The sequence below is a fragment of the Hippoglossus stenolepis genome, chromosome 20, assembly GCF_022539355.2.
Source record: "Hippoglossus stenolepis isolate QCI-W04-F060 chromosome 20, HSTE1.2, whole genome shotgun sequence".
In the NCBI taxonomy this organism is placed as follows: domain Eukaryota; kingdom Metazoa; phylum Chordata; class Actinopteri; order Pleuronectiformes; family Pleuronectidae; genus Hippoglossus; species Hippoglossus stenolepis.
In genome coordinates, this window is record NC_061502.1 from 8,038,613 (window position 1) to 8,050,401 (window position 11,789).

Genomic DNA, 11,789 nt, shown 5'->3' on the forward strand with positions numbered 1-11,789 from the left:
TGGATGTAACAGAATTATTTCTGCTTTATAGGTTAGTCTTTTTATTTATTTATTTTCACTTTTCACCCCATGATTGGTAAAAAAATCTGTAAAAATGTCTGTGCTACAAGATGCCACGAAAGCTTGTTATTTTTACTCAAATTAAAAATGTGACTAAATTAACATAAAGACACCATCATTTGTTTCAGCTCCAGATGGTGAAGAGTAAGTAAATCTAAAGTGTCATCATCATCTTTGGCTCACCCTGATGAAGCTTCCTTGATCATTGTGTGAACCTGCAGCTTTGATATGTAAACAAGGCTCCTTTATAACATCTTTTTTTTTTCTCTAAAGATTAGAATAAAAAAAAATATCTAGTTTCTTCTTAATACCTGCATATCTTTAAAATCTGTGATTCCGAGTCTTGGCAGGTAGATACAGTTTACATAGATGAGCTTCCTGCCAGGGATGAAGTTGTCTGTGAAACATGCCTGAAACAGAAACGATACAGTCAGTAAGGTGAAATATTGATAAACATAACATAGTAATTGTAATAATAATGTAATATATCCATAACCAGGGGAGTGTTAACCTACTTTGTATTGTGGAAATCCTATAGACTCAATCCACCTGGCAACTTCATGACAACTCCACTGTAGGAAGTCCATGTTGCCTGTAAGCGTGTTGCCATGGAAACTGTCACCTGCCACTCGGTGTGAGCAAATATTTCCTTCACAAACCAATACTACCTTTAGTCCTTTCATAAAAAACTGTTGTAATTGGACTTTATTGAGAAAACTTCCGATTTTTTCACGCTAAAGTTCATCAAGTAGTTTTTTAAAGCTCAAAACTCAAGAATCAGAGAGGAGTCGAGTCCCGGTTCGGTGGAGTAGCCAATCAGCTTCGTGTAATGTAGGGCGGCTGGGGAATTGGGAGAAGCGATTGGCTTCTGATCCCGCTTGGTCCCGCCCTCCTCGAGCAGAAACAGCCAATCGCACTTCGCGCAGCTTCTGCAGATAAACAAATCATACGTGCCGCTGCTAATCCGCCACATCCGCAGCCGTTATGTTTTGTAGATCGAGTGAAAGCGCAGCGTGTAAATCCCGTCGCCGTGTCCTCTGCTAGCCGAAGTTCTCTGTGTGGTCTGGGTCGGTTGAAGGGCTTTGCAGCGGGGAACCAGAAACAAGAACTCAACACAATGGCAGCCATTCTTCTCCGGTCGCTACGTAGCAAGAAGGTAAAGCAGACTCATTTTCACCTTATGCTGAAAAGAGTTTGTTCCCGACGCTTGTGCAAATAGCTAAAGCTAACATGTCACTGGCTCACACGCTGGTCCACTGCACAAGTGTTTCATGTTTCTGTCTCTGTGTGTGTTGTTTGCATCACTTTAACAGTCAGATAGGTCAGTGCATATCTCTGAATTAGCTGTTTGTCCATTCGACCTTTGACAAAGAGTTCAATATGAAGTGTGCTGGACTAATTCTCTGGTGTTTTGTCCCTCGCAGGCCCACATCCAGCTGGGTCGCGTGTGTTACTCCTCCTCCTCAGTGGTAAGAGACTCAGCAGCTTTCGTAACCCACCGCGAGTGAATGTTATGTCAGACTCTGTGAGGCTCTGAAAACGACCTGTTGTGTTGCATCATCTTCAGGATTACGGCTCTGCCAATATCAATATCTGATGGTTTATCAATCACAGGTTTAATGGCTGATAACATGAACATCTACGATAAGGGTTCAAATTGGGTCCTTAAAGCATAGTGACCTTATATTTCTTAGAACGTTTTAGTTCCTTGGCGATCATATTGATGTATCTGTGACAATTTGGCAGATTATATTGGTGGTGTTTGTCAGTCGGTCTCGACTTGACATATCTCCAGATTTAGATTTTTATGGCACATGATCTGCAGCTCACACCACCACCAGTGTGGAGTCTTTGGTGCATTCTCATCTGTTCCTAAAAAGGTCATTTAAATGAAAGCACAGGTTCCCAGTAGCATTGCATACTAATGCACTCCTATTGTAACATGTTAGAGGTTCCAAATCAATAAATCTATATACATAAGTGTCTCTTTTCACACTGTGCACTCACTGCAATGCAGAGTAATTTTCCTAGGTCAATACATTTACCCTCCTGGTATAATGTTTTCAAAGAGGATCAACATGTTTTATATTGACATGAGGTGACACATCTGCCTGTGCTGTAATGTCAGAAATCCAACTTCAAATTAAGAAAGCCACAGCCAAAACCCCATAAAGAGATGTTAGATAATAACATTTCTCTGGCGCTCTTTAATTTGACTCTTTAGATTACCTATGGGGGACATTAGCAGGGTTTTCAATTTTCATGCTTATTTGGTCACATGAGAAACTTATTGAAGTGGAATTCTCAAGGTCTTGGATTCAGAATTAAGGATCTAATGAAGAAACACTTTTTTAGTTTTTAGTGCACTGTATTTGATCACCCAAAGCATATGCTCCATTTACTTAAACCCTGCCTAGAAGTAGAGTGTGTGGTGTGGAACTGGGACACAGCTAGTGTAACATAGAAAACTCTTTGAATCAGCAAGATTTATCCCAGAAATGTCTTCTCAGGAAAACTAGAATATAAAAAATAAACCGGTTACAGAACTCGGTGTACAGAAAGTGGACAGATCTAAAATGAATGCTGTAGCTGTAGAAGTGATAGATTTAGACGCCCTCGGTGAACTAAATTAATGATGTAACCAAGCAGGGGAGCGAGTTAATCATATGCTTCTGTGATCCTTTTAGCCCACCACCAAGCTGTTCATTGATGGCAAATTTGTGGAGTCCAACACGTCGGAATGGCTCGACATTCACAACCCTGTGAGTATTCATAGATGCACGATATCCAACCTGCACAGAAGCTGCAGCTACAAGATCTCTACTAAAGGCTGGCTGCAAACAACCCGTGCAGCTTTGTATTAAAAATGTGTATACATTGGAGAGGAGAAAATCTTGATTCATCATTTTCCAATAACCTAATTTATAAAGTGAGCAAGTTAAGCAATGTTTTAAATCCTCAAATCCGTCCCTGTTGATGCACAGCCATGAAAGGATAAGCCTCTGGTAAGGAGGTGATGGGTGGCTCCAGCATGAACAACTAGACGTCTGTTTCCATCACAATAAAAACCTGTAAAGGATAGAAAACCATAATTTGGTTATTAATATTAATGAATTAATGTACATGCAGCAATATATGTAATGAACCCCCCCCCCCCTGCTCTGAGTCAACTTGTCTGTGTGGACTGTCTCCGGCTCCTCAGGCCACTAATGAGGTGGTAGGACGTGTTCCCAAAGCAACCCAGGAGGAGATGCTGGCAGCTGTGGACTCGTGCTCCAGAGCCTTCCATTCCTGGTCGGAGACGTCCATCCTCAGCAGGCAGCAGGTCTTCCTGCGCTACCAGCAGCTCATCAAGGACAACATTGTAAGATGCATCTGTCAGAGTAACTGACTGCTTGTTGTGTTTCCGTGGCCCCGTTTAGACCTGGTATTAACATCTGTCCTGAGAGATAAACATGTCATTTCTGTTCCAAAAGACTCAATGAGGTTGTTTTCTTCCAGTGTGAGGCTACATCCATACTACAGCGTTTTTGACCTCTGTCCATGCGAGTGATAAGTGTCTCTATATCAGTTTTAATACCCGTCCTTACCAACACGGCTGAAAACGCATATCATGTGACCACTCGTGTACAGTGGGCTTTGTGTGCCGATGTTAACAGGAAGCAGTTGGTTGTTAGTTGCAGAATGAGCTTGGCTACAAACGATTAATGTCTCGTCTCCTCTTCCTGTTTACAGTTGTATCATTGTAAAATGCAGAATTAAACTGCACAACATCCGTCTGCAAAGGGCCAGCAATGCTTGTAATTGATTATCCAGGTTGTGCTCTACACTGTTAGCCAAGGCTGACACATTGGTTGTTTTCATCCGGAAAGCGGTCATGTAATACGAGCCTGACTTATCAGCAAAGGCTAGGTCGTGACCTAGAAGACCCAATCAGCATATGGTTGTTAGAGTCTACGTCATTGTTTCCAAATGCCTCTGTTTCTGCTCGTCTAGTCTAAGCAGGGGCCCTGAAGTTTTCAAACTAAAACAAGGCTAGCAGCGTTCCCACATTTCTCAATTTTTGCATCTCTAAAACTCTGGAGTAATGTGGATGCTTGGTGTATCCAGGTGAATGCGTGTTCAAATGAAAACGTAGTAATGTGGATGAAGCCCAACTATACAGATGTGTTCGGTTCGGCATGAGAGAAAGCGGAGTCAGGAGGGACTGAGTGAATTGAAGAGTTGTAGCACGGCTGTGAAAATAATGATTATACCCATTTGGACAGAAAAAGGGATATGTGGTCATCAGTGTTGATATTGTGGCAGTGGCCGCAAATAAATTGATAAATGGTCACTGAGAAGAAGAATTAAAATACTTAAGATTCATTGTGTGCCGGTAGTGGGTCAGAGGACATTCCTTATGTGGCACGGGTCGTATTTATGTTCACACAATGAAAAGAAAGTGGCCACACGCGTCTCAGACCACCTCCCAATGTGGTTTGAGTGATCAGATCTCAGGTCGATTTGGGTGCGTTCACTTATGTACTTTGTGCTGATCACCTGTGATCTGATGTTAATACTCGGTCTGAACGTGGTCCATGTTATTGAAAATTTGGAGAGCAAGAAAATGTGTGCTTTTTGGGGAGGGCTTAAAATCAATTTGCTGATGTCTGAAATAGTTTTCCCTTATATTTCCAGAAAGAACTGGCTAAAGCGATCACCCTGGAGCAGGGCAAAACTCTGGCTGATGCAGAGGGAGATGTATACAGAGGACTGCGTAAGTAATGCATCGACTCTACTTCCATTTGAGTTTTGATATCCAGATTTGATCAGAGGGCCGGTTGTGTCTTATCTCCTGATTAAAAGTCCTTTGACAAATCTGGCACTGTGTAAAGTGATTTAATTTGAATTAATATTGGGACCGAGGTTTGACCATATTGGATTAAAGAGGGTTAGTCTGGTTTTCATTATAGTTTAAAGTCATAACTTAATTAGTCATATCTAAACAAGGGTTAACTTAATTATTAATTGTTCCTGCAGCATTACATTTCTCAGTTTTGACATTAAAGTGTGGCCAGCTTGTTTAGTGTTCTGCTTTCTCTGTAAAGCACTGTGCAAGAGGATAGAAAAAAAACTTTTGGTTATTAATATTAATGAATTAATGTACATGCAGCAATATAAGTAATGACCCCCCCCCTCCTGCTCTGAGTCAAGTTGTCTGTGTGGACTGATTATGCAGTTCCCCTCACCCTGGTGCACTTGCTCACTTTGGCAGTTGCGCATTAACTAGAATCATCTTCAGAAATTAAAAGAGCCAAATGCACTAGCAAATAAAGAAAGATATATTTTGGTTACAAGACTTTTTTTGTACTTGGTACAGCTCCCAGTTTTGGGATGCCCAAATAATTCTGGCACGCTATCTTTCAACTTATTAGCTGACAGACATGCTACATCTGCAGGTGTGCTGCCAGAAATAGAGATTTTCGACAGTACAGGGAGTAATGGCGCTGGAAGTTTTTTTTTTTCTCACAGTGGGGGGGAAAAAAGTAAATTAACAGATTTTACTCGTTGAGAGGCCAAAGTACAAACTGTTCTATTTTTTTGTCTGTATTAAAATGTCTTCTTCTATTGATCTATAACTCTAGTATTGTTCTGAATCTGTTTTTATTTGCACTCTTATCTATCTTCATCCTTTCTTTTTTTTTTTTTTACCCTCAGAGGTGGTGGAGCACGCCTGCAGCATTACGTCCCTCATGCTGGGGGAAACCTTACCCTCCATCAGTAAGGACATGGACACTTACACCTATCGCCTGCCCATCGGAGTGTGCGCCGGCATTGCCCCATTTAACTTCCCTGCCATGATTCCGCTGTGGATGTTCCCTATCGGCATGGTGTGCGGCAACACGTACCTGATGAAGCCCTCTGAAAGGGTCCCAGGATGCACCATGCTCCTGGCTAAAATGATTCAGGATGCAGGGGCACCAGATGGTACACTCAACATCATCCACGGCCAGCACGCAGGTGAGTGTGCGAGGTTGTGTGTCCTCCTGTTCATTCAGATCCACGGTTGGTGTGTAATAAACAGTGGGGAGAGGTTCAACGATGATTCAAACACTTATCATATACCCCCTGGCAATATGCAGATGGGACATTTCCATAATATATGCAGCCTATATCTAAGTTAGTTAATTTACAAGTGTTTAGGCTGGAGGATTTGAATCTGTGTATCCAAGGCCTCGGTGCTCATTTACGGAGGCAGCACTGATGATGATGAAGTGTTTCTATATCTGTTTGTATTTTTCTGTAGCGGTGAACTTCATCTGTGACCATCCAGCCATCAAAGCCATTAGCTTCGTGGGGTCCAACCAGGCTGGAGAGTACATCTACGAGAAGGGCTCCAAAAACGGCAAGAGGGTGCAGTCCAACATGGTACAGCAAACTCAGTTCTCATTTTAACTAAACAAATAACCCATATACACATATTCTGGACAGATACATATGGAGCAGAATTAGTTCGATTGCCGTTACCATGACAACAGCTGAGCACTTAGCTGTCAATCATTCGTTACATATAGGGTTAGCGCTGTGCTGCCTCTGTTTGATGTCCTACTGTCTACTGGGGAGAAACCCAACTGAGCAGTGTCCTACATTTTGTGGTTTCAGGGTGCCAAGAACCACGGTGTGGTGATGCCTGATGCCAACAAAGAGAACACCCTCAACCAGCTGGTGGGCGCCGCCTTCGGAGCAGCCGGCCAGCGCTGTATGGCTCTCTCCACTGCCATCTTCGTCGGGGAGTCTCGCGAATGGCTCCCAGAGCTGGTGCAGCGCTCCAAATCCCTCCGTGTCAATGCAGGTGATTTCAGTAGTGCCCTTGTCAGTGTGAATAAAAAAAAATGTTCTTGCTTTTATAGTATCAGCTCTTGTGTGTTTTCCTGAACAATAAATACATTTTCCTTGTCTTGAAGGTGATCAGCCTGGTGCCGATGTGGGCCCCCTGATCTCCCCTGACGCCAGGAACCGGGTGGAGTCTTTGATCCAGAGTGGTGTTGATGAAGGGGCCAGGCTGCTGCTGGATGGGAGGAATGTCAAGGTCAAAGGATATGAAAATGGAAACTTTGTTGGACCAACCATCCTGAGCAATGTTACGGTGAGCTGAGAACTGGAACTTAGAACTAAAGGTGCAACATTACCATTTATTTTTTTGTTCCTAAAAAGTCTAATAGAGAATAATAAGAAGTAGTCCTTGCTTTCTAACAAACTTATGTATCTAGGATTTAGAAAACAAACTAAATTATGGAAATTCCAATATTTTTAGCATGAATAAAATGTCCTTTTTAATAACACTTAAATATAAGCTTATTTACTGTGAAATTGTATGTATAGTTCAAATGGTTAATGCAAACAATCCCTCTCAAAAACGGATTCAGTTTAATATGTTTGACAAAGCTGGTTAATTAAAATGATGTCTCAATTCCCACAACTTCTTTGGTTGGCCTTATCGTTGACCACGAGTTCCACCCCAGTTGATTTGTTCCCCTTATGAATAGCATTGGAAACAATAGAGAAGACGCTCATGCTAAAAAGAAAACACTAAGTTGCACTAGTGTTTTCACACTAAGACACTTGCCTTATAAAACCATCTCACAAAAACATGAAGCTTTGTTAGTGACATTTTCCTCACCATTAAGTGTTGATTGTGAGCCTTCGTAAACATCTAAAAATAGAGATTAGCTGTAGGCACATTACCCCTGTTTTGTCTAGGTATTTATATAACATCCTAAACTTTGTACAATGTGCTGGTAATGAAGCGTCCTCGAGGATTCGTTGTGGATGATGTGAAATGCTGGTGGAAACTCTGGTGTGATCACTCTGCTGTTCTTTCCAGCCGGACATGACGTGTTACAGAGAGGAGATCTTCGGACCGGTGCTCGTGGTTCTGGAGGCTGACAATCTGGACGAAGCTATCTCTTTAATCAACAGTAACCCGTACGGCAACGGGACTGCCATCTTCACCACCAATGGAGCCACAGCACGCAAATACACACATGAAGTTGACGTTGGACAGGTGAGACTGAAGTAGAGGCCTCTAGAGATCTCAGAAACAGGCTTTTATGTAAACATGTTTTTTTTTAACTGGGACAAAACTGGTTGCATGTAAATGTGTGGGAGGTGTTCTCGTTTGGATGAGGGTAACATATCCTGAGTTCATGTGAAGTGAGAATATTCACCGGAGTGACGCAATGATACTGAAGTGTTAATGAAAGTGACAACCTCGGTGTGAATTAGCTATACATCCATTTAAACTGGAAGTGTAACTGCATGTTACAATCCCAAGTCTTCATTAATCCAGCAAGAGCTAATTTGGAATGGTCCCAAGCAAGAAACATTTATTCACATACTTGCTTACTTTGCTAAATACTTGATTAAATAATTAATCTTTAGATTTATAAACATCAGAAAATTTGTGGAAAATCCAAGTCCAAGGTGATGTCGTTTGATGTTTGTTTTTCTCTAACCAATAGCCCAAACTCACAGATATTAAATATTCTGTTGATCAACCCCTGATTGTAGCCCAAACATAAGTCTTGTCCAGATGTTATATCATAATTGAGTCTTTTCCCAGTGGAGTCGAAAAGCACGTCTATTGCAAATAGATGTGGAGTGATCTTTATCCAAATGGAATTATTTATACACATCTTCCTTACATTTTCTTGTCTGAGGGAATTCAGAGCATCGTTAAGTGCATGTGTTGGTATATTAGATTTTATCATATTTTTCCTACATTTTCCAAGCAACTCACAGTAATATAAATCCATGAAGTATTTATCCCCCTGCTGTACTTCTGTATGATTTCTTACTAACGTGTGTCTGCGTTTCTACAGATTGGCGTGAACGTGCCCATCCCCGTCCCCCTCCCCATGTTCTCCTTCACTGGCTCCAGAGGTTCATTCAGAGGAGACACCAACTTCTACGGCAAACAGGTAAAAAAAAAAGAACAAAGCAGTGAGTCACTAGATCAACGCAATGAAAAACTTGTCTCCCTGACGCAGCAGTTATCTCTCCATCTTCAGGGCATCCAGTTTTACACTCAGATCAAGACGGTGACATCACAGTGGAAGGCTGAGGACGCGACGGTGACGAGCCCAGCTGTTACTATGCCAACCATGGGACGCTAAGCCAAGATGTTAACCTTCACTGACTTCTCATATGCCTTAAAGCCAAGGAGGGATTGGAAAAAGGTTACTGTCCTTTTTACTGTTGAAATGTTCACATGGGGGGATTATTGGTTGGTGATTGCTTGAACTTCCTGGACACTGTAGTTGCACAAAAACACATTGATTCAAATGAAACCGCTATTGGAGACGGGGGAGCTGAATTGGACGGCTGGGATGAATGGAGCTGTGAGTCTCTGTGTGAGGTTTGTTGTATTTTTGTACCCGTTTTCTTCTGTTCATATCCTGTAGTGTAGTCGGCAGTGACTAAATCAAGGTCTGTCAGTTTAATGATCCTCTCTGTGCTCCGATGTTACATTTCTGAAGACCTGAAGGAGAAATCGGAAGGATTTGAGAATCTGCTGCTGAGCAGTAACCGCAAATGTCTTCCTCCTGTATCCACCCACTGTGGTTATTTAGCTTGTTGTGTGTATCAGAAATTTAGGTAGATATTCATGGAACAAATTCTTAATCAGAACAAGGACACTCCAATTCTGTTACTCCATTTAAATCTGAAATAATAGTTGATATTCATGACTTGAAGATGTATGTTGTTTTTTCTGTCCAGGGGTGGGATCAGTGTGTGTCTTCTGTGTCAGATAGAAGTTCAGAGTTTTGAACTGAACAGTTAGAGCAATATTTGTTTTAGTCGTGAATGGTATAGAAGTTAAATTGCAGTGTTTTACATGTCATGATGATCTCCATTAACACGAGGTTCTAGGGATGAAACAGTCGCACATACGTGAATGAAGCAGTGGCAAACCTTCCGCACCCGTTCATGTCCAATTAGCGGAAGCAAGGGGGGCATTGCATGGAGTTCAACTTTGGTGAACTTTGACCCGTGATATTCACGTATGTGTGACCGAGCCCTTACAGTATGTCAGAGATTTTTCCATCCAAGATACTTCAAACATTGTCCACTTGACTCCTCTCTTAGGTCATGAAGCTGAAGATTATTTGAGTCTCTGTAGATGGCTGAATAAAAAACACTAATTGATTCTAGTGAATTCTCTTGTGTTTAAACTTGTTGCCGGGATCTGCCTTTATCCTCCTACTCACTACACAAACATCTGTCTGTATTTCGAACGCATAAATCATGAATCGTTCATCTTATTGGCCTGACACTTGGATTGGGTTTTTTTAATGGTCCGGGGAAGTGCAGTGTTTAATTTGGTGTGATTTAAACAAGCCATACATTTAATATTAATAAAATGAAAAATAACACAGGACCAGCGCTCTGCACCAGTCAGTGGGGTCAGCGCAGTGTGCCTTCAATCTGTGGACTGAGTGGAACGTGTCTTCTACGTCCTCCGATAAACAAAGAAAAAGCACATTTGTTTTGTTGCTGCAATTAGGGTTGCAAAATTCTGGGAATATTCAAAATTGGAAACTTTCCATGGGAATTAACGGGAATATACGGGAATTAATGGGAATAAACTGGAAACTTTGGGGTAATTTATACTAACTGTATTTACCTTGTCATATACAGACATAAATAGAAACATTTTGTTTTGTCATAAGCAGACATGCATGCAAACATTTCTAATACAAATTTTAAAAATGACATTTTTGACTTAATCCATTTGTGAGTAGAACTCTACCGTCTCTATGTGGATCTCAGGATAGAACCCGGTCAGTGAAAACTTATCAAAACCTGCAGGAACGATGGACTTCAATATGAAAATCTGACCTCAGCAGTTTATGTGACAGTATGTTGGAGATGAGTATTGGTGGTTTCTGAATATATTTTTACTTTAGAGGAAATGGATGTAAAGTGCAAAGGGGAAGTAGTTTTACACATAAACGTCAGTTAATGGGAAGTAGTTCACAGGTGTTAAATGTCTCCTGTGGCTCAGCGGAGGAGAAAGCGATGTTGATGTCATCGACCATGATCAACCATGATCTTGGTAATCAATATGCTAGACAAAGACGTTCAAAAACAACAGAAAGTCATAGGTTTACATTTCTGGCAGACAATGTTCCCAACTAGCTGCATCCAGGTTCCAGCTGAGCTAGGCTTGCCTAGTCTTGTTTTCAACTACATTTAAGTTACCTGTTATAAGCTAACATTTGCAAAAAAAGTGTCAAAATTTCCAAAATTCCCGAGCTTAACTTCCCATGGAAAGTTTCCGGAAATTTACCGGAAATTTTCCGCCCCTTTGCAACCCAAGCTGCAATGCTTTATAGCAGCGGAATTACAGAGCTTTTATTTTGAAAAGCTTTAAACTTTGGTCTGAAGATTTTGTCGGTTGCGTAACAGACCTCTGAAATAGCTGACATGCAATGAATGAAAAATAACAGTTCAGTAAAAGCATGTACAATTTAAATAAAATAAAATGGCAGTTTAATTTTATGCAAATGTTTGACTTTAAAATATCCAATGCAGATAAACCAGGTAGGATGAACACAAAGTGTTCTAACTTCACTCTGCATCATAGACTTTTAGAAAAAGCTCTGTACACAACGTCCAGCACACAATAAACAATACAAAGTGACAGTAAAGTGTTGAACTGTTTGAGGAGGACTCGCTATTGA

General features: G+C 41.2%; 1 protein-coding gene across 1 annotated transcript; it reads left to right on the top strand.

Annotated features, from left to right (window-relative positions):
* Window positions 1-1,025: 1,025 nt before the first annotated feature.
* LOC118099416 (methylmalonate-semialdehyde dehydrogenase [acylating], mitochondrial) lies at window positions 1,026-10,256 on the top strand. The gene is made up of 12 exons (XM_035144020.2): window positions 1,026-1,216; window positions 1,485-1,529; window positions 2,748-2,822; window positions 3,263-3,424; window positions 4,741-4,819; window positions 5,761-6,063; window positions 6,350-6,471; window positions 6,706-6,895; window positions 7,008-7,189; window positions 7,928-8,107; window positions 8,925-9,023; window positions 9,114-10,256. The coding sequence occupies exons 1-12, from the start codon at window positions 1,178-1,180 to the stop codon at window positions 9,216-9,218; spliced, it is 1,581 nt and encodes a 526-aa protein (XP_034999911.1). The 5' UTR covers window positions 1,026-1,177; the 3' UTR covers window positions 9,219-10,256.
* The last annotated feature ends 1,533 nt before the right edge of the window (window positions 10,257-11,789 follow it).

Coding starts and splice junctions, on each gene's coding strand:
- LOC118099416 (XM_035144020.2), top strand. CDS start 1,178: ATGGCAGCCATTCTTCTCCGGTCGCTACGTAGCAAGAAG. Junction 1,530..2,747: donor GTTACTCCTCCTCCTCAGTG/GTAAGAGACTCA, acceptor TGATCCTTTTAG/CCCACCACCAAGCTGTTCAT. Junction 3,425..4,740: donor AGCTCATCAAGGACAACATT/GTAAGATGCATC, acceptor TTATATTTCCAG/AAAGAACTGGCTAAAGCGAT.